Source organism: Coregonus clupeaformis, chromosome 7, assembly GCF_020615455.1.
Source record: "Coregonus clupeaformis isolate EN_2021a chromosome 7, ASM2061545v1, whole genome shotgun sequence".
Lineage (NCBI taxonomy): Eukaryota > Metazoa > Chordata > Actinopteri > Salmoniformes > Salmonidae > Coregonus > Coregonus clupeaformis.
This window is the reverse complement of record NC_059198.1, coordinates 2938407-2963922: the sequence shown is the minus strand read 5'-3', so window position 1 is coordinate 2963922 and position 25516 is coordinate 2938407. Positions and strand designations below refer to the sequence as shown.

Genomic DNA, 25516 nt, shown 5'->3' with positions numbered 1-25516 from the left:
TCCCAGAACCACACGGGGGGACCTAGTGAATGACCTGCAGAGAGCTGGGACCAAAGTAACAAAGCCTACCATCAGTAACACACTACGCCGCCAGGGACTCAAATCCTGCAGTGTCAGACGTGTCCCCCTGCTTAAGCCAGTACATGTCCAGGCCCGTCTGAAGTTTGCTAGAGTGCGGGAGAGAATGTCATATGGTCAGATGATACCAAAATATAATTTTTGGGTGAAAACTCAACTCGTCGTGTTTGGCGGACAAAGAATGCTGAGTTGCATCCAAAGAACACCATACCTACTGTGAAGCATGGGGGAGGAAACATCATGCTTTGGGGCTGTTTTTCTGCAAAGGGACCAGGACGACTGATCCGTGTAAAGGAAAGAATGAATGGGGCCATGTATCGTGAGATTTTTAGTGAAAACCTCCTTCCATCAGCAAGGGCATTGAAGATGAAACGTGGCTGGGTCTTTCAGCATGACAATGATCCCAAACACACCGCCCGGGCAACGAAGGAGTGGCTTCGTAACAAGCATTTCAAGGTCCTGGAGTGGCCTAGCCAGTCTCCAGATCTCAACCCCATAGAAAATCTTTGGAGGGAGTTGAAAGTCCGTGTTGCCCAGCGACAGCCCCAAAACATCACTGCTCTAGAGGAGATCTGCATGGAGGAATGGGCCAAAATACCAGCAACAGTGTGTGAAAACCTTGTGAAGACTTACAGAAAACGTTTGACCTGTGTCATTGCCAACAAAGGCTATATAACAAAGTATTGAGAAGCTTTTGTTATTGACCGAATACTTATTTTCCACCATAACTTGCAAATAAATTCATTAAAAATCCTACAATGTGATTTTCTGGATTTTTTTTCCTAATTTTGTCTGTCATAGTTGACGTGTACCTATGATGAAAATTACAGGCCTCTCTCATCTTTTTAAGTGGGAGAACTTGCACAATTGGTGGCTGACTAAATACTTTTCCCCCCCACTGTATCTATGTAGAGGTGCCATGCTTTCAAAGACTGTTTCAATCACCAGTAAAAACAGCCACCATAGTGAACAACACACCAAGTCTTCCTCCTGTATCATACAATCCAATGCATTTATTGACTCAGGTCTTACACTTTAAATTCAAACTCAACTGACACTTGTAACTTATCAATCAAAGCTTAATTTGCACTTTCAACTAGCTTCTTGTGTCCATTTTTGTAGCTCAATCATTTACAAAGGAAATAATGTTTTCATTATTTTAGTCTGTCACACTCTTTCATACCTGGAGAATGGAGCTGGAGCATGGACACGGAAACACAACTCAGTTCATAGTGCAGTCCAGACAGCAACTCCTAACACATTTTGAAATCAGATGTCATTTGTGAGAAGAAACTTCCGTAGAGCAATGTCTTGAAAGCAGCCTTTTTAATGTCTTGAAAGTAGACTTCTCAATGCCATTCTTTATATCCAAACCGGCTTTTTAGTGTAGTAATGTTATTTATGCTGGCTCGAGCAACATTAAACTGACCAATGAGGTAGGCTAAGTAGTTTCACTTCCTGGTTGACACCTGTCATGTGATGTCACCCAATTCAGGGTCATATTCATTAGCTCACACCATAGTGAAATGTTATAAAACATTTAACAGAAATTGAAAACAAGTGGCTCTTATTGGACAAGTCCAGGTAGTCCCTTCGCGTTTCAGTCTGTTTTCTCCCATTTGGTGTCTAATGACCATGACCCAGGAGACTCACTGGAGTTCAAAGATCTTTTGAAATTGCACAAATGACAACATGCTTTAACAATTCACACTCTTACGATTCAACTCCAATGTTGATATAAAACTGTGCTCTGTACAAACATCTTACATTTAAGGCAGAAGGTTTTTTCCAAAGCTTTGACGAGGGTTGTTCTTGTCCCAAAAAACACTAATCTCTTCACACGTCAAGGTTTTTTAACAACCACCACTATCTCATTCCGAAGGTCTTCTTTCCGTGAATGGAAAAGACATCAAAATGTTACGGGCGACATGAGTGACACCGGTTGTGCGTTGGTATAATTAGGGGCTAAGTAAAGAATGCAGAGGAGACAGCTCAGTTAGCTCCCTGCCACATTCAATACATCAGAAATGTAGAAATAAAAAGAACAGAATGGGCGACCTTGTTAAAAGGAATCGTTGACTGTCAGCAATACTGTTACGGTACCAACGCAAAACCCATATCTAGTTGGGTCATCAACACCTTAAGAAATACTTACATGTGCCCATTCTAATCATTGTATTTCTACGCCTTACATCCTTTTTTCCTCCAGCCAAAACTCTCTATACTAGCTCCATCTCTCGGTCTGTACCATGGCATTTAGTACACTGCACAAACTTTGATTTGTAGTGCTCTAGCATTAGCATTCTTCCAGCTTCACAGAGCCACCACACAGACAACTCATTGACTGCGTTTAGACAGACAGCCCAATTCTGATCTTTTTTTTCACTAAATTTGTCTTTTGACCAATCAGATCAGCTCTGAAAAAGATCTGATGTGGAAAGATCTGATGTGATTGATCAAAAGGGCAATTAGTGAAAAACGCAGCCCAGGTGCAATCTGTGCAACACCCTCTCCTCCACCACTACTTCAGAGCCACCACACAGAACTCTAGACACCAGAGCATTACACTCAAATAGCTGTGTCAAATCAGAGTTTAAAAGCCTGGTGAATAAAAACAACTCTTTATTATATATCTATACATATATATAAATTAACAATATACATTTTCAATAAATACTCTGGTGGCTGTGTGATCACTCACATACGTCATCATAATACTTTTTTAAAGTCCTTTCTGAAAATGAAATTGAAAGAAGGTAAGTGCCAGATAAGATCTTTTTTGTAACTTGCATAGAAAAATGAGTGAAGCGTAAAACGTTTGATCAGTTCACTTGATTGAGGCAGGGAGCGGTAGGAGAGGCTTTTCAAAAAGCAGCAGTAGCAGCCTGGAAATATGTCCGCCAATATGAACTAGGACATGGTGACTCCCTCTATAGGTCGGACGATGCCGGCTCCACCATCTCAGAGAGATAGAGGACAGATTTGTAAGTGGCTCTGGATAAGAGCGTCTGCTAAATGATGTAAATGGTATTATGTGTTTCAATAGCCCACAACACACATCTGATTATACCCTGCCTTCAAATATCAACCTTCACCAAGACGTCATCCGACTAAGCTGTCAGATCTTGCATCATGGCAGATCATTGACCATCAATCTTCTGTTGAGCACACGCTTAATGATGTCACACCTCAAGACCTTCTTATGGAGATCTATCTTTTCAGGATCGCTTGCTCACTCTGTAGCTCGGTCAATCTCAATCAGGCCTCAACTCATCGAGACAAATTTAAAATGCAATATCAAACTGTACTTAAATCTTCCAGACAGCTGAGAACCCAACCCAGAAGCACAAGGCAAAAAACAAAAAAAACACTTTCGTGATTGGTGGAGTCTCCATTTTCGGAGGGGGGGAAATAAAGAAACAAACAAGGATTCTAGATCCCCAACTGAAAAGGGGAGAGTGTTTTCAACATGGAGGAAAAGGAGGAAAAGTAGCTTCAAAAACAAGATGCTGAAAGGAGAAAGAGCGGGGAAGAGAAACCAAAAACAGTGCTGCTGATCGAAACTGATGCAAAGTCTAGAAAGGCAGGCTGGGAAGAACTGTACGTATGTCGGTCGGTCGGTGGCCTTGTTCTTTGTCTATCCCTCCCTCCATCCATCTAGTCTTTCCATCGTTCTCTCCCTTTCGGCAGAGACGACTGGTAGGTACATCCTTGGCTTGATTGGTCAGTTCATCTCCCCCTCCATGAGTGTCTAGGGCAGTGCCAATCAATGTCCCCTGCTCTGCCAGCGATGCCAGGGGGCGGGTATCACCGGAACTCGTAGATGGGCATACTGTGTTCCTGGACATGGGTGAGGTTTAACGACTGGTACCTGGAAGAGAACAAGGGGACCAAGAATGAGAAGCTAGCCAGTAGCCGAGCAGCTAACCAAGCTAGCCAGTAGCCAAGCAGCTAACCAGTAGCCAAGCAGCTAACCAAGCTAGCCAGTAGCCAAGCTAGCCAGTAGCAAAGCAGCTAACCAAGCTAGCCAGTAGCAAAGCAGCTAACCAGTAGCAACATCCCTGTATGTTCAGATCAGCATGCAAAACAACAACTGGTAAATATTTACACTTCAGTGTGCTTGCCTCCCAAACGACACCCTCTTCCCTATATAGTGCACTACTTTGACCAGGGCCCATAGGGTGTCATTTGGGACGCAGCCTACGTACCATTCAGAGCTTCTGTGGTAGTAGTAGCCCTCGATGGTGGCTGTGGACTTCTGGAAGCAGATATAGTAGAAACCAGCGAAGGACGCCCCGCTGATGTCTTTAATGGTATGGTCCGGGACCAGGAACTGCTCCTGTAAGGGAGAGGACAAGAAACAAACGCTAGTCACTATATGGCCATGTTAGAAAGGACAAACGTGGCACGCTACGGCCAGACAGATTTTTCCCCCCAAAAAATATAGATTGAGCCTCCCCCCAAAATTGGATGAACAAAACTAGACAATGATAAATGCGTATGAAATGTAATGTTTTCATACATCTGTGTGGCCAGAGGCAATATCAGAAAACGTCCATCCATACTAAGATAAGAACAAGTGTAGAGACAAAGAGGAAGGGTTAAAGGTTAAAGTTCAAAGTTCACACAGGGAGAGAGAATGAGCGATCAATGGAACATCAGGTGATATTGGCCTCACCTTCCACCTCATAAAGACAAAATCACTGTTCTTCAGCTCTTCGTAATCGAAGTCGTCCAAGTTGAAGCTCTTTGCATACTGATAAAAAGCCTGAAACTTCCCCTGGAAAGAAACAAAACAAAAATGTGTTGTTTTAGTTGTACTTTTTCTCAAAGACAATTAAAAACTGAAGTATTACCCTGCATCCAAGAAGTGTTTGTTAAAAATAAGAAAACACCACACAGACAAATGACTATGCTTCAAAGGGAATATGAAATGAAAGACATTGAGAGCTTCAAATGAATACCCAGTGCTTGCGGTCCACATCTTCGTCGGCGTCCCACTTCCTGGTTAAAAAGGGCCTCTTTCTACTGATGATCTCTCCTGTGAAGAACGTGGTAAGAGTGGGATACTCCTGCGAGGATCAGAAACAGAACGTGGTGAGAGTGGGATACTCCTGCGAGGATCAGAAACACAACGTGGTGAGAGTGGGATACTCCTGTAAGGAACAGAAACAGAACATGGTGAGAGTGGGATACTCCTGTGAGGACCAGAAACGCAGATTAAGAGCGAGTGAGAGCTGGGTTCATTAGTGAACACCATAGCAAGCTGTATCTAATCTTTTTGCAATGGAAAATCTATTGCAATGAAAACAAGAGTTTATTGGACAAGTTCAGGTAGTCCCTCCCCGTTTGCTTTGGTTTTGTTCCTAGAGAATACAACCCTGTTTCCTTCTCCGTAAGGACTTTCACTGACAAAAGAGATGGTTTTAATTATACATGACATACTCAATCTTTCTTAGTCACACACATCATAACGGTTGTCTCCAACAAAGTAGGTACATATTCCCAATGCTTTTCTGTTTATAGACCTGAATACATGGATCTAGCTGTGCTCCCACTTTTACTATTCCCTTAATCTGACTCTACAGTCATGGTTACCAAGGTTCCTTTAGGAAGGGTTCCTGGCTGGAACACATGCCCTTTGCAGTGATGAATGATGTGTCACACACAGGACTGCCATCAATAACGAACAGCAATGCCTGTTTAATGCAGGGTCATATTCATTAGGCAACAAACAGAAGAATTGAAAAACTAAAACTGGGAGGGATGACCTCAATGTGTTTTCTTTTTCCGTTGCAAAACAATTTGCTGCGGTGTGTCCGAATGAATACGACCCAGCTCACTTTAACACTATGCAAAGGTGCCAGAGCAGTGGTAGGTAGCACCTTGTTAAGTAAACAGTGCACCCTTTCCCTGAGCACTCCCTTTGAGTCAATCACAACTCATTCTCTAGGAGAAGAGGTGAACAGCAGGGCGAGAGAAGAAGGGATCTGTGTAATTTATGAGGAGAGGAGAGTGGGAAGGGCCCTGATATTTAGTGTTGCCAGTGAGAGAAAGTGCACAGCAATCCCATTCTGTACCACACACCCTCTGAATTGTAGACCTCGCTGTAAACAGACAATGCAGGCAGAAAGCTGCAGCACACAGGCCTGTTCTATGACTGTCTGTACCATCTTAGAGGCAGTCAGGCAGGCAGGCAGTCAGTCAGTCAGTCAGTCAGTCAATCCATTTAAGACTAAACATCCAAATACGGTATACAGTGCTCTGACAAGACCTACATCTGTAGCCTACACTTTTGCAACGTAACAGATAGGCCTTCATACTGGTGTTGCAAATTGGTCAATAGATGGCTCTGGCTTGTTGTTTAGCATGTTGTCATCATAATGTATGCCAGTTTCACATTGGTTGGTTGGTTGTACCAGTATACATTTAAATTGGGGCTGGTGAGCTGCATTGCACTTAGCTTACACTGACCCCTGCCATGATAAGTTCCCAAAAGGGGCTTAAAGACCCATGACACCATCATCTCTCATTCCATGTGAGCGGTAAGGTAGAAGTACACTGTATCTGACCCAGTTCTGCTCCACTTTACCTCGGTTAGGCCTTTGATCTTCAGGTAACCACACAGATAAGAGTCCTCCATGGTCACATGCTACAGGAGACAAACAATCGCACAATGAGTGGTATTCAAGTACAGTGGTCACAATGTCCTTGTGTGTGTGTGTGTACACAACAACAACCCATCATGTGCCTTCACAGAATGACAACCAGGCTGTTCACAAATGTTATTCTTAGGTATTTTCAGAAGTTTTCTCAAATGAATGAACAGGCCTATTCAATAGTCAGCTGTCAGTCAATCTGAGCGAGCACCAACGAAAATGCTGAAGGCTAGCTACCTTTTGTCATTTAACAACTAGGCCATTTGTTTACATAAATCATGCATGTGAATGCCAGTATTCATCTATCCAAATATTTGCATAACTGGCTGTTATCTCTCGAGAACCCTAGGGGGGCCAAGGGAGCTTACTAACATTTACCGTTTATTTGAATGGGCTAGCTAACTGCAAGCTACAGATTGCTTGCTGTCAAGCTTCCTAAACTAGTTTGTTTGCTAACTAACTAGTTCAGCTGGCTAGCTTGCTAAATCGGTTGCGTGACAGTGGTGGTTGACAGTCACTAGCAGCAGTGACAAGACAACCTTACATGGTCAACTTGCAAGCATGCTATCCATCATATCAAGCTTCTTAAAAGCAAGATAATTTACCTGCAAAACGACCTCAACGTCATACGAGTTTCCTTTGCTCTTCTGATGCCCTCGAAACTGTGAACCGCTGTACAGCAGCGTAGTAGCTACCCCGGGCTGGTGCGTGTTGATCGGCGGGGGAGGGATAAGAGAGTCCGAGGATGTACGGGCCGCAGCGGTGCTGCTGCAGCGCTCAGCTCGAACCGGCATGATGAGCGCTAATGCGTGCGTGTCCCCGACTGCAACAGTCATGAACCACAGACGGAGGAAGCTCGTAATAGGGAGAGGGGCTACTGACGAGCAGTATCTCTAAGCTTGCAAGTTGACTATCGTCCTCCCCGGCCCTAGGATAGCTCACGCTGGACGTGCACTGGGTTTAAGAGAACTTCAACGTTGCATTAGACAATTCAGAATCACCTTATTTGATTGGCTGGACAAGTGCACTCCTCATTTGAACGGAAACGTAATTGGATAGTATTCGGAAATGCATTGTGGGACATGTAGTTGCACTTTTGTACATTAGTTTCCACTGGAAAAATCCATATGAATGATCAGCGTTCTTGCAGTTTTGTACTAAGGTTGAAAACTTATATATTTGGGCCTTACTTTCTATTAGTTCTGAAATGTATTGTTTAATACAATGATTATAATCAAAACATAAAAAATGTTTAGTTGAATGGTTTTGGTTGGGTGTTGATAGTTATGCATGCCATAGTGCATCTCTCTCTCTCTCTCTCTCTCACTCACACACACACACACACACACACACACACACACACACACACACACACACACACACACACACACACACACAAACAACAGTAGATGGCAGAGTTGTCCCAGAGAGTTGAAATATGAACCATTTAGGAATACACAACAAACATTTCAGCCTGTTTCTGGAAATGAACAAAAGGGAAAAAACACAGAGGATTCATTAAAATAATGGACTTTATTTTGACACAATTCAATTTTCTTATAACACAGGTTCATGAAAATAAGTAAGTATGAAAAGAAGGGCATTTGCTGTATGCCTGAGGCTTGTGAATCTGTGTTGGGACTGTTTATTCTGCTATATTTCCTTTCCCCTCCTCTCTTCTTAATCAATGGTGCTCATGTTGCATCTCATCTAGCTGATCCCTCACGTAGTCAATGTAGTTGTGAATCTCTGAGATGCGCTTGCGATTCCGCTTCACCTCTTCATCTTGTACCTGCATTGACAGGCGAATAAGATACAAAACAACAACAAATTAAAACACCCCAAGGTTAGAACATTCTTCATGGTGGAAAACTGGAAACTGTCATACTGAGTGTTTGTGGCAATGCCTTGCCTTCCCCATAGAAATACAATCTATGTCATCCTATTTCCATGTATTCCCCATAGAAATACAATCTATGTCATCATATTTCCATGCATTCCCCTGCCTACCGATTTCAGCAGAGCGCTCATCCAGCTGTTGCTGCGCGTCACCAGTTCGTCCTCACGGTTGTCGATCTTCAGCAGGTGGGTGTCGTGGGAGGTGCTGACTGCATTGATCACTGTGTCCTTGTCTACAAACAGCTGCATGGGGGGACAAACAGACACTGTGTAACACAGAGGGCTGATGCAGGGTGAAGTTGCCCCTAGACACTGATCTTGGGTCAGTTTTGCATTCTCAACATAATGTTTAAGGTTAGGATTGGGGGTAGGAAAACTGATCTGAAATCTGTACCTAGGGGAAACTTCACCTAGGTGCCAGTTGGATCAAGATACTGCTGAGTGCCACGGGGGAAAGTGCTGCTGAGGTGCTACGGATCTTAATTTCTCACAGCAGGAAAATAATCCTGTAGCAACAGGAAATATGAATTTTTATGTGGATTATAATTAATGGACATTTTCTGTAGTGGTTAACATATTTTTCGTTAGGGCAAATCAAGTATGACATGTTAATGTGGAAATTGCAAACTTTAGAAGCCTTTTTAAACCTTGAATACACTACAATTTGCATTTCCTGCTGGGCAGGAATATTCTCTGTGACAACAGACTGATCAAATTAAGATAGCAGATCTGTAGTTTCAATAGCAGTGACAGTGGCAATGTTGTCAGAGATGTGAGGCAGTAAGAACAGAATACAGTTGGACAGTGTGCAGTGTGTCTGAGTGCAATATGGACGAGCATGTACACATACAATATCAAATCAAATCAAATTGTAATTGTCACATGCTTCGTAAACAACAGCGAAATGGTTCCCAACAATGCAGAATACAATAAATATAATTTGTATAATAATAATGGAAAAATAATTGTAACATGAGGAATAAATACACAATGAGCAATTATAGCTTGGCTATATACATAGGTACAAGTACCGTGTGGATGTGTAGGGGTACGAGGTCATTGAGGTAGATACACTACCAGTCAAAAGTCTGGACACACCTACTCATTCAAGGGTTTTTCTTCATTTTTACTATTTTTTACATTGTAGAATAATAGTGAAATAACACATATGGAATCATGTAGTAACAAAAAAGTGTTAAACAAATCAAAATATATTTTATATTTGAGATTCTTCAAATAGCCACCCTTTGCCTTGATGACAGCTTTGCACACTCTTGACATTCTCTCAACCAGCTTCATGAGGTAGTCACCTGGAATGCATTTCAATTAACAAGTGTGCCTTCTGAAAAGTTAATTAGTGGAATTTCTTTCCTTCTTAATGCGTTTGAGCCAATCAGTTGTGTTGTGACAAGGTAGTGGGGTATACAGAAGATAGCCCTATTTGGTAAAAGACTAAGTTCATATTATGGCAAGAACAGCTCAAATAAGCAAAGAGAAACAACAGTCCATCATTACTTTAAGACATGAAGGTCAGTCAATACGGAACATTTCAAGAACTTTGAAAGTTTCTTCAAGTGCAGTCGCAAAAACCATCAAGCGCTATGATGAAACTGGCTCTCATGAGGACCGCCACAGGAATGGAAGACCCAGAGTTACCTCTGCTGCAGAGGATAAGTTCATTAGAGTTACCAGCCTCAGAAATTGCAGCCCAAATAAATGCTTCACAGAGTTCAAGTAACAGACACATCTCAACATCAACTGTTCAGAGGAGACAGTGTGAATCAGGTCTTCATGGTTGAATTGCAGCACAGAAACCACTACTAAAGGACACCAATAAGAAGAAGAGACTTGCTTGGGCCAAGAAACACGAGCAATGGACATTATACCGGTGGAAATGAGTCCAAATTTGAGATTTTGGGTTCTAACCGCCGTGTCTTTGTGAGACGCAGAGCAGGTGAACGGATGATCTCCGTATGTGTATTTCCCACCGTAAAGCATGGAGGAGAAGGTGTTACGGTGTGGGGGTGCTTTGCTGGTGACACTGTCTGTGATTTATTTAGAATTAAAGGCACACTTAACCAGCATGGCTACCACAGCATTCTGCAGCGATACGCTATCCCATCTGGTTTGGGCTTAGTGGGACTATCATTTGTTTTTCAACAGGACAATGACCCAACAGACCTCCAGGCTGTGTAAGGGCTATTTTACCAAGAAGGAGAGTGATGGAGTGCTGCATCAGATGACCTGGCCTCCACAATCCCCCGACCTCAACCCAATTGAGATGGTTTGGGAGGAGTCAGACCGCAGACTGAAGGAAAAGCAGCCAACAAGTGCTCAGCATATGTGGGAACTTCTTCAAGACTGTTGGAAAAGCATTCCAGGTGAAGCTGGTTGAGAGAATGCCAAGAGTGTGCAAAGCTGTCATCAAGGCAAAGGGTGGCTAGTCGAAGAATCTCAAATATAAAATATATTTTGATTTTTGTAACACTTTTTTGGTTACTACATGATTCCATATGTGTTATTTCATAGTTTTGATGTCTTCACTATTATTCTACAATGTAGAAAATAGTAAAAATAAAGAAAAACCCTTGAATGAGTAGGTGTGTCCAAACTTTTGACTGGTAGTGCATTCGGAAAGTATTCAGACACCTTGACTTTTTCCATATTTTGTTACATTACAGCCTTATTCTAAAATGGATTACATTGTTTTTTCCCCCCTCATCAATCTACACACAATACCCCGTAATGACAAAGCAAAAACAGGTTTTTAGAATTTTTTGAAATATTACATTTACATGACCCTTTACTCAGTACTTTGTTGAAGCACCTTTGGCAGCGATTACAGCATCGAGTCTTCTTGGGTATGACGCTACAAGCTTGGCACACCTGTATTTTGGGAGTTTCTCCCATTCTTCTCTGTAGATCCTCTCAAGCTCTGTCAGGTTGGATGGGGAGCGTCACTGCACAGCTATTTCAGGTCTCTCCAGAGATGTTCGATCGGGTTCAAGTACGGGCTCTGGGTGGGCCACTCAAGGACATTCAGAGACTTTTCCTGAAGCCACTCCAGCGTTGTCTTGGCTGTGTGCTTAGGGTCATTGTCCTGTTGGAAGGTGAACCTTTGCCCCAGACTGAGGTCCTGAGCGCTCTGGAGCAGGTATTTATCAAGGATCTCTCTGTACTTTGCTCCATTCATCTTTCCCTTGATCCTGACTAGTCTCCCAGTCCCTGCCACTGAAAAACATCCCCACAGCATGATGCTGTCACCACCATGCTTCACCGTAGGGATGGTGCCAGGTTTCCTCCAGACGTGACGCTTGGCATTCAGGCCAAAGAGTTCAATCTTGGTTTCATCAAACCAGGGAATCTTGTTTCTCATGGTCTGAGAGTCCTTTAGGTGCCTTTTGGCAAACTACAAGCGGTTGTCATGTGCCTTTTACTGAGGAGTGGCTTCCGTCTGACCACTCTACCATAAAGGCCTGATTGGTTTAGTGCTGCAGAAATGGTTGTCCTTCTGGAAGGTTTTCCCATCTCCGCATAGGAACTCTGGAGCTCTGTCAGAGTGACCATCGGGTTCTTGGTCACCTCCCTGACCAAGGCCTTTCTCCCCCGATTGCTCAGTTTGGCCGGGCGGCCAGCTCTAGGAAGAGTCTTGGTGGTTCCAAACTTCTTCCATTTAAGAATGATGGAGGCCACTGTGTTCTTGGGGACCTTCAATCTGTTTCCCCCAGATCTGTGCCTCGTCACAATCCTGTCTTGGACCTCTACAGACAATTCCTTCGACCTCATGGCTTGGTCTTTGCTCTGACATGCACTGTCAACTGTGGGACTTTAAATAGACAGGTGTGTGCCTTTCCAAATCATATCCAATCAATTGAATTTACCACAGGTGGACTCCAATCAAGTTGTAGAAACATCTCAAGGATGATCAATGGAAACAGGATGCACCTGAGCTCAATTTCGAGGCTCATAGCAAAGGGTCTGAATACTTATTTAAATAAGGTATTTCTGTTTTTTTTATTTTGTATGAATCTGCAAATAATTCTAAAAACCGCTTTGTTCGCTTTGTCATTATGGGGTATTGTGTGTAGATTGATGAGGCAAAAAATATATTTAATCAATTTTAGAATAAGGCTGTAACGTAACAAAATGTGGAAAAGTCAAGGGGTCTGAATACTTTCCGAATGCAGTGTACATACACACTACATGACAAAGATATGTGGACACCTGCTCGTCAAACATCTCATTCCAAAATCCTGGGCATTAATATGGAGTTGGTCCCCCTGTGCTGCTATAACAGCCTCCACTCTTCTGGGAAGGCTTTCCACTAGATGTTGAAACACTGCTGTGGGTACTTGCTTCCATCCTGCCACAATAGCATTAGTGAGGTTGGGCACTGATTTTGGGCGATTGGGCCTGGCTCGCAGTCAGGGTTCCAATTCATCCCAAAGGTGTTCGATGGGGTTGAGGTCAGGGCTCTGTGCAGGCCAGTCAAGTTTTTCCACACCGAGCTCAACAAACCATTTTGTGCACGGGGGCATTGTCATGCTGAAACAGGAAAGGGCCTTCCCCAAACTGTTGCCACAAAGTTGGAAGCACAGAATCCTCTAGAATGTCATTGTATTCTGTAGCGTTAAGATTTCCCTTCACTGGAACTAAGCCCGAACCATGAAAAACTCTAGCAGGGCAGAAATTTGACAAACTGACTTGTTGGAAAGGTGGCTTCCTATGACGGTGCCACGTTGAAAGTCACTGAGCTTTTCAGTAAGGCCATTCTACTGCCAATGTTTGTCTATGGAGATCGCATGGCTGTGTGCTCGATTTTATAAACCTGTCTGCTATGGGTGTGGCTGAAATAGCCGAATCCACTAATTTGAAGGGGTGTCCACATACTTTTGTATATATAGTGTAGGTAGGGGTAAAGTGACTAGGCCTTTTGATCCCAGATCCGGTACTGTTTGCCATGAGGTAGCAGAGAGAAGAGTCTATGACTTGGGTTGCAGGAGTCTGACAATTTTTGTCAATTTTTGTGGAGATAAGCGACAGGGTTGAGAGAGGGGTAGGGAAACACTATTTAGGCTGCGTCTCAAATAGCACCCTATTCCCTATTTAGTATACTAATTTTGACCAGGGCCTATAGGATTTGCTGTAGGTACAGGGACTTTCTGACTCTGACACTGACCATTCGGACATCATCAGGCATATCCTCCTCCAGCTCATTCTTGGCCACTCGCTCCAGGGTTGCCATGGCGATTTCCAGTAGCTTCTCGTGGTGGTGGTTCTCTAAGTCTCGGCACTGGGCGAATGTGGGTCTGTGTCAAGGACACTTTGTCTGGGGCTGTATACTGTATATCAAGCGTCTCAGAGTAGGCGTGCTGATCTAGGATCAGGTCCTCCCTGTCCATGTAATCTTATTAATTACGATCTAAAAGGCTAAACTGATCCTAAATCAGCAAATCAGCACTCTTACTCTGAGATGCTTGATACATACAGACCCCTGATTTTAATAACTGCATCAGTGCACTGTAACACCATTATAATACACATGCAACTTGCAGTTATATTGAAATACATGAGGTAGTAAAGGATATATTCCTTGAACAACTTCAATGAGTCCGGCAACCATGTCTGAAATGTTCCTCTCAAAATCTTTGATTATATCCTATGGAAAAAAAAGGAGAATAGTTATTATGAATAACATATCTCAAATCGAAATGTGTGTTTTGATATCAAACAGAAAATAAAAAATAAATTAATCTAATGCCTGTATTTACTCTACTGTCCTTTGCAGCTGGACCTAGTGTCTGACAGCACACAGACTATACAAGCTATCATATAGGTTTGTTGTGCCTAAAAATTCTATACACTTGAATTAATTAACCACTTCAAACATTCCTCTATGAATGAGATAGTTTCCATATGAACTCTTGCACGTGTACTATAATATACTTCAGCCGCACACACACACACACACACACACACACACACACACACACACACACACACACACACACACACACACACACACACACACACACACACACACACACACACACACACACACACACACACACACACACACAGTCGGGAAAAATGTATTTGCTCAAGGTGTGGAAAATGCTGTACCCATAAGGAGAACGACTTCTACATTTATATTTAAAGGTTTAATAGACAAACAATAAACAGACATATGCATATGGGGAGACAGACACATTCCTCTAAGACGTTTGTAGCAATCTTCTAACCTCCTCAAGGGCAGGCAGGCACACATAAATACTCTTGCTTATCTGTTCGTTCTCCAAGTGTTCTGGGCCCCTGGTCACAACATTAATCAAGGTTATCGAGACCACTTGGGTCAGAGTGAGCTCTATATTAGATGTCTCTATCATTTGAAACTCCAGATGGCTGAATTTACAGCCATTGGCACTTGGCCTCAGGGAGGTCACCTAGAGGTCACCTAGGTTACCAGGTACTGCTTTATGATGACTCCTAACTACAGGTCTTCACGGGCCCAAAAAGGTTGGACCTGTTCCGAAATGAACCTGGGGCTTTCCCACCCAGACCCGATATGCATACATTTATTTTTTAAATACAGAGACCCATTCCGAACGGACCTGAGGAGAACTAGACCCGTTCCGTATAGACCTGGTTCAGATCTAGACCCGGTCCGATCGACACAGAGTGAGGGAAGCAGCAGAAAAGTCATTTTTTAAGCGACTTTATTAACCGGAGCAGATAAAGCGTGAGAGGAGGGAGAGAAAGGTGCCGCTCTAGCAGGCGGTGGAGGGTCCGTACTGTGAGGGAGTGACACAGGGATGAGAGACAGCAACCAACCAACTAGCCGACATGCACTATAGTAGACTAATAGCTGCTAATAGCTAGGTTATTTATCATCCAATATGATTACGTAGTACCTGTCTTGACTGCATCGAACCGGGAGAAGCTAGCTAATTAAGCTATCTTACGTTAATTGAGGAAGCAGTGCATGCGCTTTCTCACCGTAACAACAACTCCATTCAGAATATTAAGTAGCAATCTACCTGTTGGCTCTTGGTCATTGTAGCCTATGCTTCTCCTTTAACTTTTAATTCCGTCATTTTAATTCCATCGATTAGATATCTCCTAACTTTTGCCACACACAGATGCTATATGACTGTAGCCTATTGCCGCTTTGATGACTTACAGTGGGGAAAAAAAGTATTTAGTCAGCCACCAATTGTGCAAGTTCTCCCACTTAAAAAGATGAGAGAGGCCTGTAATTTTCATCATAGGTACACGTCAACTATGACAGACAAAATGAGATTTTTTTCCCCAGAAAATCACATTGTAGGATTTTTAATGAATTTATTTGCAAATTATGGTGGAAAATAAGTATTTGGTCAATAACAAAAGCTTCTCAATACTTTGTTATATACCCTTTGTTGGAAATGACACAGGTCAAACGTTTTCTGTAAGTCTTCACAAGGTTTTCACACACTGTTGCTGGTATTTTGGCCCATTCCTCCATGGAGATCTCCTCTAGAGCAGTGATGTTTTGGGGCTGTCGCTGGGCAACACGGACTTTCAACTCCCTCCAAAGATTTTCTATGGGGTTGAGATCTGGAGACTGGCTAGGCCACTCCAGGACCTTGAAATGCTTCTTACGAAGCCACTCCTTCGTTGCCCGGGTGGTGTGTTTGGGATCATTGTCATGCTGAAAGACCCAGCCACGTTTAATCTTCAATGCCCTTGCTGATGGAAGGAGGTTTTCACTCAAAATCTCACGATACATGGCCCCATTCATTCTTTCCTTTACACGGATCAGTCGTCCTGGTCCCTTTGCAGAAAAACAGCCCCAAAGCACGATGTTTCCACCCCCATGCTTCACAGTAGGTATGGTGTTCTTTGGATGCAACTCAGCATTCTTTGTCCTCCAAACACGACAAGTTGAGTTTTTACCAAAAAGTTATATTTTGGTTTCATCTGACCATATGACATTCTCCCAATCCTCTTCTGGATCATCCAAATGCACTCTAGCAAACTTCAGACGGGCCTGGACATGTACTGGCTTAAGCAGGGGGACACGTCTGGCACTGCAGGATTTGAGTCCCTGGCGGCGTAGTGTGTTACTGATGGTAGGCTTTGTTACTTTGGTCCCAGCTCTCTGCCGGTCATTCACTAGGTCCCCCCGTGTGGTTCTGGGATTTTTGCTCACCGTTCTTGTGATCATTTTGACCCCACGGGGTGAGATCTTGTGTGGAGCCCCAGATCGAGGGAGATTATCAGTGGTCTTGTATGTCTTCCATTTCCTAATAATTGCTCCAACAGTTTATTTTTTCAAACCAAGCTGCTTACCTATTGCAGATTCAGTCTTCCCAGCCTGGTGCAGGTCTACAATTTTGTTTCTGGTGTCCTTTGACAGCTCTTTAGTCTTGGCCATAGTGGAGTTTGGAGTGTGACTGTTTGAGGTTGTGGACAGGTGTCTTTTATACTGATAACAAGTGCAAACAGGTGCCATTAATACAGGTAACGAGTGGAGGACAGAGGAGCCTCTTAAAGAAGAAGTTACAGGTCTGTGAGAGCCAGAAATCTTGCTTGTTTGTAGGTGACCAAATACTTATTTTCCACCATAATTTGCAAATAAATTCATAAAAAATCCTACAATGTGATTTTCTGCATTTTTTTTCTCAATTTGTCTGTCATAGTTGACGTGTACCTATGATGAAAATTACAGGCCTCTCTCATCTTTTTAAGTAGGAGAACTTGCACAATTGGTGGCTGACTAAATACTTTTTTTCCCCACTGTATGACTGGTCAACAACAACAACAAGCTACACGCACCACCCTTGAAAAGCAGCAGCATAAATTATACAATTTTTCTCTCTCTCTACTGCAGCAGTTTGGCTCTGTACGGGTCCTTCCGGACAAGTCAGTTAAAATGACACAGACCTGAGACTCGTGACAATCATATGAGATCCGACCCAGACCCGTGACATTAATTAGAATTCTGGATCCGGACCCGCTCGGATCCCAGATCAGGTATCTGGTATGGGTACAGGTGGATCCGTGAAAACCTATACTCCTAACCTCTTGGAAGTGACTCAGTTCAGATTTAAAGGCAATAATTTAGATCTTAAACAGACAGACAGACAGACACACACACACACACACACACACACACACACACACACACACACACACACACACACACACACACACACACACACACACCTCCAGCTGGTCAACCAGCTGTAGCTCCTGGGTCATGAGGCTGTCACAGAGCTGCTTGATCTCCTCGCTGCAGTGGTTCAGCTGGGCCTCCAGGAGACGTGTGTCTGTGGCCTGCTGCATCTCAAACATCACCTGTGTGTGTGTGGCAACGTGGAGATACACAACATTTATGTATGATTTCCATGATGTTTTTGTTATTTGTATGATTTTTTGTAAGATTTATGTACAGTGGATTTGATACGATAAAAATAGCACCTTTTTTGTTAAACTGTTGCTATCGTGTTTTTATTATAGCAGTTTGTTATACCATTATCCAGAGCCATATATTTAGAGAGTTGGGCCAACTTTTTGAATTTTTAATATTGTTCTTATTATAGACATTCAGTTACATAGCATTATTTAAATATTCCCCATGTAATATTAATGGGGTGCTAACATGGCTGCCATATAATTTTAACGTTTTATGTAAATGCATCCCAATGCTCATTCTAGATATTATATTCCCCATGTAATGTTAATGGAGCACTAACATGGCTGCCATAGAATGTTGTAGTGTCATGCAAATGCATCATAATGCAGAAACCTCAATGGCCCAACTTTCTAAATAACATGGCTGTGACATTATCTATGTGTGGCCAAGAAGATATTCAGTGCAAATACATTAAATATGTAATATTTGTTCCAAAATAATTCATATTAAATGTATTTTGACACTTACAGTATATCCCTCCATAGAGATGGGGCAGATAGGAGTCAGTTGAATTCCATGGGCCATATTCATATTTAGCCTCTGTTGAAGACCATTGTCCAGCCCAAGAACTACATGTACTTTTGTTTTTGTTTAGTTTTTTAGCATCTTTAAGATTATCTGTATAATGAAAAGCGCTAAATAAATAAAATATATTATTATTATTAATAAAGCATCTCAGAGTAGGAGTGCTAATTTAGGATTTTTTAATTATCTTTTAGATAATTAAAAAGGTTACATGGGCAGGGAAGAGCTGTAATTAATTGGGGGAAAATCAAACAGTTTCCAATTAAACTTGCCAATTGGTCTACTCATTAAGATTTGTAGATCTGTCAGTCTGCGCTGAATTGAAGCTCTCAAACGTGACCATTTCACTGTCAGTGCAAGTGAAAGCCGGTTTTGACTAGATGGGATGCCGCTAATATCAGAAGTGACTTTTCGTAGCAGGTTAGGAGAACTTACGCAGAAGGTTAGGATAATTAACGTAGCAGGTTAGGAGAATTAGGTTAAGGTTAGGAAAAGCGTTAGGGTTAGCTAAAATGCCCCCGACGCGACTCGGATATGTACGTTTTGACATCTGACATTAGCGGCATCCCTTCTTTGCGTGACCGTAAAAGCTACAGTCCCATGACTCACCTGTCTCCTGGCTTTCTCGAAGTCTGCAGTGATCTGTGCTGCTCTCTGCTGGTTGTAGTCCACGGCTTCTCTGGAACAGTCAAAGAACGACTTGACCTCGTCTTCCCTCCGGCCGCGCTGTGTCAAGCCAATCTCAAACACCTGCACACACAGCGCCACCAGCTGGCTCTTGTATGTAGGAACAGAGTCAAGGAAGGAGCCTTCGATGCAATAGTATAATATTTTCCCCCCAGTTTTTTCTCTCCGTTAAATCACTATCTTACAACAAGATATATAATTATATTATTATTTCACCTGCCTCTGCATTTAGCCATCCAATAAATCAAGAGCCAATTGTGGAAGGGAGAAGGCATGCTCCAAATAGACTGACACTGAGGGAACAGAGTATGGAGAAGGATATGTCTCTAGTAGTACAGACACTCCGGGGAGGTAGGCCAGCTTGGCTGCCTCTGCATCATCTGCGTACATGCTGTCAAACAGATATGGGCCATTCAAGAGCTCCACAAAGGCATCCTGTAGGTAGGGAAGCACACTTACACAAACACACACACAAACATACACACACAACAGTAGATGGCAGAATTGTCCAATGATTTCAAGCTCAACGCACACATGGATGTAGAATGTATACTTTGCTCTGAATGTATGTTTTTCGTATGTTACCCTGTGCAACTGGAGCTCGTCCTCTTGCTCTTGCCTAGCGTCCATCGTCCTTCTCTCTTGGGCCTCATTGTGGCGCATCTCCTCAATGGCATACTGGTATTTCCCAAACGCCTGCTCTCGCTACATAAGGAGATACTTAATGTTCAATGCTCGCCCGAATGGTTGGTAGAGTATGAAAAAAGCAAGGTATTCATGTATTCATACAAGCTAATGGTATATCCAGTGCAGCGCTTGAATAATCATTTATAAAATAGACCTTTGGAAGTGTTTTCTTTAAATCTGTGGTTACAATATGGATGGGATGTGTAAAGGTATGGCAGTTCAGCAGTTTTAGACCGCTTTTAGTGTGGCGCTTATTCAGTTGGCTGATTCCCAGGGGAAACGTTTGTAATCCATGACTAACCATTTTGTAATGCTCTCGTTTACATAAATGCTTTAATTCATCAGGACAGGAATGTCCCTGAGCCTAGGCATAAATCTCTTATTTTGTAAGACTTGTGTTTTGTAAGACTTATGATATGTTGGTGTGGATACAAGCACATATATATATATATATATATATATATATAACCTTGCCATCCCATTGGTTCTCCTGTACTTGTCGCTCTAGCGCCAGGGATGTGTTTCTAATGCTTTAATTCCCAAAGTCAACACCTCCTTTGGCCGCCATTCCTTCCAGTTCTCTGCTGCAAATGACTGGAACAAACTGCAACAATCTCTGAAGCTGGAGACACTTATCTCCCTCACTAACTTTAAGCATCAGTTGTCAGAGCAGCTTACCGATCACTGCACCTGTACACAGCCCATCTGTAATTAGCCCACCCAACTACCTCATCCCCATATTGTTATTTACATTGTTATTTATTTTGCTCATTTGCACCCCAGTATCTCTATTTGCACATCATCTTCTGCACATCTATCACTCCAGTGTTAATACTAAATTGTAATTATTTTGCACTATGGCCTATTTATTGCCTTACCTCCATAACTTACTACATTTGCACACACTGTATATAGATTTTCTATTGTGTTATTGACTGTACATTTTGTTTATTCCATATGTAACTCTGTGTTGTTGTTGTTTTTATCGCACTGCTTTGCTTTATCTTGGCCAGGTCGCAGTTGTAAATGAGAACTTGTTCTCAACTGGCTTACCTGGTTAAATAAAGGTTAAATAAAAAATTAAATAAATAAATAATAAGTACAGATCTAGGATCAGCTTCCCTTCCCCCAATCCTAACCTTAACCATTAGTAGGGGGATTGCAAGACTGACCCAAGATCAGTGTCTAGGGGCAATTTCACCCTATTCCGTCACTCACTGTTTGTTCATCCAATAGTCTGAAGTCCAAGTAAACCAACTCTGGAAGATAGGCAGCAACAAAGATCTTGTAGTGGTCCTCTTTGCAGATGGGGTTTCCAGCTAGGTTGAGAGTGCGCATGTTCTTGAACTTTCGGAGGTAGATCACCTGGGAATCAGAGGATCTTGTTGATTGCAATTCCTACAGTGTCCAGCAAACATACAATACCAGCCCATGCCATGAAAATAACATACACTACCAGTCAAAAGTTTGGACACACCCACTCATTCAAGGGTTTTTCTTAATTTTTACTATCTTTTACATTGTAGAATAATAGTGAAGACATCAAAACTATGAAATAACACATATGGAATCATGTAGTAACCAATAAAGTGTTCAACAAAGATTGAGATTCTTCAAATAGCCACCCTTTGCCTTGATGACAGCTTCGCACACTCTTGGCATTCTCTCAACCAGCTTCACCTGAAATGCATTTCAATTAACGGAAGGTGTGCCTTCTTAAAAGTTAATTTTTGGAATTTCTTTCCTTCTTAATGCGTTTGAGCCAATCAGTTGTGTTGTGACAAGGTGGGGGGGAGGGGTATACAGAAGATAGCCCTATTTGGTAAAACACCAAGTCCATATTATGGCAAGAACAGCTCAAATAAGCAAAGAGAAATGACAGTCCATCATTACTTTAAGACATGAAGGTCAGTCAATACGGAACGTTTCAAGAACTTTGAACGTTTCTTCAAGTGCAGTCGCAAAAACCATCAAGTGCTATGATGAAACTGTCTCTCATGAGGACCGCCACAGGAATGGAAGACCCAGAGTTACCTCTGTTGCAGAGGATAAGTTCATTAGAGTTACCAGCCTCAGAAATTGCAGCCCAAATAAATGCTTCACAGAGTTCAAGTCACAGACACATCTCAACATCAACTGTTCAGAGGGGACTGTGTGAATCAGGCCTTCATGGTCGAATTGCTGCAAAGAAACCACTACTAAAGGACACTAATAATAAGAAGAGACCTGCTTGGGCCAAGAAACACGAGCAATGGACATTAGACCGGTGGAAATGTGTCTGCCGTGTCTTTGTGAGACGCAGTGTGTGTGAACTGATGATCTCCGCATGTGTAGTTCCCACCGTAAAGCATGGAGGAGGTGGGGTTATGGTGTGGAGGTGCTTTGTAGGTGACATTGTCTGTGATTTCTTTAGAATTCAAGGCACACTTAACCTGCATGGCTACCACAGCATTCTGCAGCGATACGCCATCCCATCTGGTTTGGGCTTAGTGGGACTATAATTTGTTTTTCAATAGGACAATGGCTCAATACACTCCAGGCTGTGTAAGGGCTATTTGACCAAGAAGGAGAGTGATGGAGTGCTGCATCAGATGACCTGGCCTCTACAATCCCCCGATCTCAACCCAATTGAGATGGTTTGGGATGAGTCGGACAGCAGGGTGAAGGAAAAGCAGCTAACAAGTGGTCAGCATATGTGGGAACTCCTTCAAGACTGTTGGAAAAGCATTCCAGGTGAAGCTTGTTGAGAGAATACCAAGAGTGTGCAAAGCTGTCATCAAGGCAAAGGGTGGCTATTTGAAGAATCTCAAATATAAAATATATTTAGATTTGTTTAACACTTTTTTGGTTACTACATGATTCCATATGTGTTATTTAATAGTTTTGATATCTTCACTATTATTCTACAATGTAGAAAATAGTAAAAATAAAGAAAAACCCTTGAATGAGTAGGTGTGTCCAAACTTTTGACTGGTACTGTATATTTTGGGCACTAATATACTACAGTATACAATTTAAGAGTTTACATTCAGAATTTGAAACATAAACAATAAATGTATGTAGTGTATGAGAGTTACTCACATTTTCCAACTGAGCCAGGAAGTTGTTCCCAATAGAGAGAACGTGTAGGTTTAGGAGTGTGTCCATGTTCTCAATGACAGAGATTCTGTTGTTGTACAGACTCAAGTCTTCCAACTTCACCAGAGAATCCAACCCCTCGATCCCCTCAATGTTATTGAATGACAAATCTAGAGGAGAAGAGGAGAGAGAGAGAGAGAGAGAGAGAGAGAGAGAGAGAGAGAGAGAGAGAGAGAGAGAGAGAGAGAGAGAGAGAGAGAGAGAGAGAGAGAGAATATTGATCATTAGGCCATAGTTGCCTTGTATCAGTGAAGGGCTTGTCTTTTAGTGAAAAACAATACAGTCATCTTGATCTAGCTATATACAGTTTAACACATACATTCTGTCTAATATTTACTGTATGTGGAACATATTCAGGGTCTGTGAGAGACGCCTTTCATACCTAGCCACTTCAGATTAGTGAGGCGCCCCAGTCCTTCAATCTTCTCAATGATGTTATTGTCCAGTTGTAGCTTGGTCAGAGACGTGAACTGCCATAGGTGGTCAATCTTCAGGATGTCTATGGACAAAAATGTCAAATAATATGGACATAGGAATAAAAATTATTTCCACTGCAACTATTGCCCTTCTCTCTGTGGACAACAGACATTACATTTACATTTTAGTCATTTAGCAGACGCTCTTATCCAGAGCGACTTACAGTTAGTGATTACATATATTTGTTATACTGGCCCCCCATGGGAATCGAACCCACAACCCTGGCGTTGCAAACACCATGCTCTATCAACTGAGCTACATCCCTGCCGGCCATTCCCTCCCCTACCCTAGACGACGCTGGGCCAATTGTGCGCCGCCCATGAGTCTCCCAGTCGCGGCCGGCTGCGACAGAGCCTGGATTCGAACCAGGATCTCTAGTGGCACAGTTAGCACTGCGATGCAGTGCCTTAGACCACTGCGCCACTCAGGAGTATGACATGCCTGCATCAAAAAGTATGCAGATGATTGAAGAACATCAACATCTGTCAAATGTCTTACTCCTGTAGTCTAGGCGCAATTGGCAGACTTCGTCATACTGGATGCCCTCCTCCTTGGCAATCCGCCCAGCCTGGTCTTGAGGGCCTTGCTCCTCCACTGCCATCTGCAGCAGCTCCTCGTCCACCAAACTGGGCTCCGCGGTATCATATAGCCTGCTCATCCTGCTAATGTCTCTGGATCCCCTGACTCTGTACCCTGTACTGTTACTGTGGAGAGAAGGGCAGGTCAATATCAAATGCTGCATTCAATGCCACTGTCTGACGGTGGTTGTAGGTTTAAACAAAGGTTCTTCTGATTGATAAACAGGGAGTCTCAGTGTCATCACAATCCTGCCAGGTAGATTTGTAGAGTTGAGTGGCTGTTTTGCAATAACAAATAAACACAAACTGTATCTAATGCATTTATGCATTTATGCTAGGTTAACTCGCTAACGTTAGCTACAGTAGCTAGCTATAACTCTTGTAAACAAAAGTTTATGTAGCTACAGTACCTAGCCAGCTAGCACTTCTTCAGCAGCAGCACAACTAAGCCAGAGCTGAGTAACCTAATTTCTGCTAAATGAAAAAGGTATCAGATTGCTTTCTCTCACAAGCTGCTGTTTTGAGAGACCACAAGAAAACCAAACAACAAAGTAATTTGAAAATAAATGTATGTTATCAGCCTCGTACTTTTCAAACCCACGTCTGCTGCTCAAAGATGTATACTGTTGCTTAGCAACTAGGCAGCAGGACAAGGCTATATTCAACACCGAAATGTTTATAGCTAGCTGAACAGCTTTAAACAGTTTCACAGAGGATACAGTTGCTATATGCGATATGCACTATGCACTATGCAAACCAATGTAAGCATAAATCATTATTATGAGGTTCTTTGTGAATATTATGTACTTAATTACAATTATTAGAATCAAGGGTATCATAAATGTTTATCTCTTTTAGTCAGGATCAGAGCCGTATTGGTCAGGATTTCCTGAATGATGCCATGTAATCCACAGTTTATCTAGCTAGTTTATCCCATCAACTGCAGTATGTTAGAAATGATCATGATATTCAGAATCAATTCATTTACATTTACGTCTTTTAGCTGACGCTCTTATCCAGAGCGACTTACAAATTCACTCAAACATCAACAATAGTTTGATAGTACAGATTGTAGGGAAAGGTTTAAAGTAATTTTCCCAAACAATAATACTTTATTTTTAACATTAAATAACATGAACAGTAACGTTAAAATAGATCACATCCAGCAAAAGCTTGGATCTTGTGCATAGATAGCTATCTCTAGTGTTGGTGGTGAACATACCCTGAATAGCTGCTAATTTTGATCGACAATAAACACAGCCATACAGATTGATATCTCAGTTTTATCTTCCAATGTGGTTGCTCAGTGGGAGGGACTTGCAGATAATGCA

At 42.4% G+C, this 25516-nt stretch overlaps 2 protein-coding genes across 4 annotated transcripts; both read right to left on the bottom strand.

Moving 5' to 3' along the window:
• Positions 1–3483: 3483 nt before the first annotated feature.
• On the bottom strand, positions 3484–7708 carry LOC121568816 (glucose-induced degradation protein 4 homolog). The gene is made up of 6 exons (XM_041879255.2): positions 7343–7708; positions 6671–6730; positions 5043–5150; positions 4757–4858; positions 4287–4417; positions 3484–3949 (listed from the first exon to the last, which is right to left on the bottom strand). Exons 1-6 carry the CDS (start codon positions 7571–7573, stop codon positions 3886–3888), a joined length of 696 nt encoding a protein of 231 aa, XP_041735189.1. The 5' UTR covers positions 7574–7708; the 3' UTR covers positions 3484–3885.
• A 543-nt stretch (positions 7709–8251) lies between these two features.
• LOC121570366 (dynein regulatory complex subunit 3) lies at positions 8252–25460 on the bottom strand. 3 transcript variants are annotated; one of them, XM_041881827.1, is made up of 13 exons: positions 25408–25460; positions 24106–24311; positions 23513–23629; positions 23074–23240; positions 21211–21357; positions 19891–20010; positions 19628–19740; positions 19228–19402; positions 17844–17975; positions 14225–14295; positions 13816–13939; positions 8748–8879; positions 8252–8529 (listed from the first exon to the last, which is right to left on the bottom strand). In XM_041881827.1, exons 2-13 carry the CDS (start codon positions 24263–24265, stop codon positions 8422–8424), a joined length of 1566 nt encoding a protein of 521 aa, XP_041737761.1. In that variant the 5' UTR covers positions 24266–24311; positions 25408–25460; the 3' UTR covers positions 8252–8421. The 3 variants fall into 3 exon arrangements, with proteins under 3 accessions (XP_041737761.1, XP_041737760.1, XP_041737759.1); XM_041881826.1 differs by lacking the exon at positions 25408–25460 and adding an exon at positions 24774–24816; XM_041881825.1 differs by lacking the exon at positions 25408–25460 and adding an exon at positions 24596–24767.
• Positions 25461–25516: the final 56 nt, after the last annotated feature.

Bases quoted from the DNA above. Each gene is read 5' to 3' on its own strand.
- LOC121568816 (XM_041879255.2), bottom strand. From the start codon at position 7,573: ATGACTGTTGCAGTCGGGGACACGCACGCATTAGCGCTCATCATGCCG. The intron at 5,151-6,670 runs GTAAAGTGGAGC...TGATCCTCGCAG, and splicing joins AGATCAAAGGCCTAACCGAG to GAGTATCCCACTCTTACCAC. The intron at 3,950-4,286 runs GTACGTAGGCTG...GTTCTCTTCCAG, and splicing joins TACCACAGAAGCTCTGAATG to GTACCAGTCGTTAAACCTCA.
- LOC121570366 (XM_041881827.1), bottom strand. From the start codon at position 24,265: ATGAGCAGGCTATATGATACCGCGGAGCCCAGTTTGGTGGACGAGGAG. The intron at 23,630-24,105 runs GTAAGACATTTG...TTTTGTCCATAG, and splicing joins ATTGCGCCTAGACTACAGGA to ACATCCTGAAGATTGACCAC. The intron at 20,011-21,210 runs GTGAGTGACGGA...CTCCTTATGTAG, and splicing joins GACTATTGGATGAACAAACA to CGAGAGCAGGCGTTTGGGAA.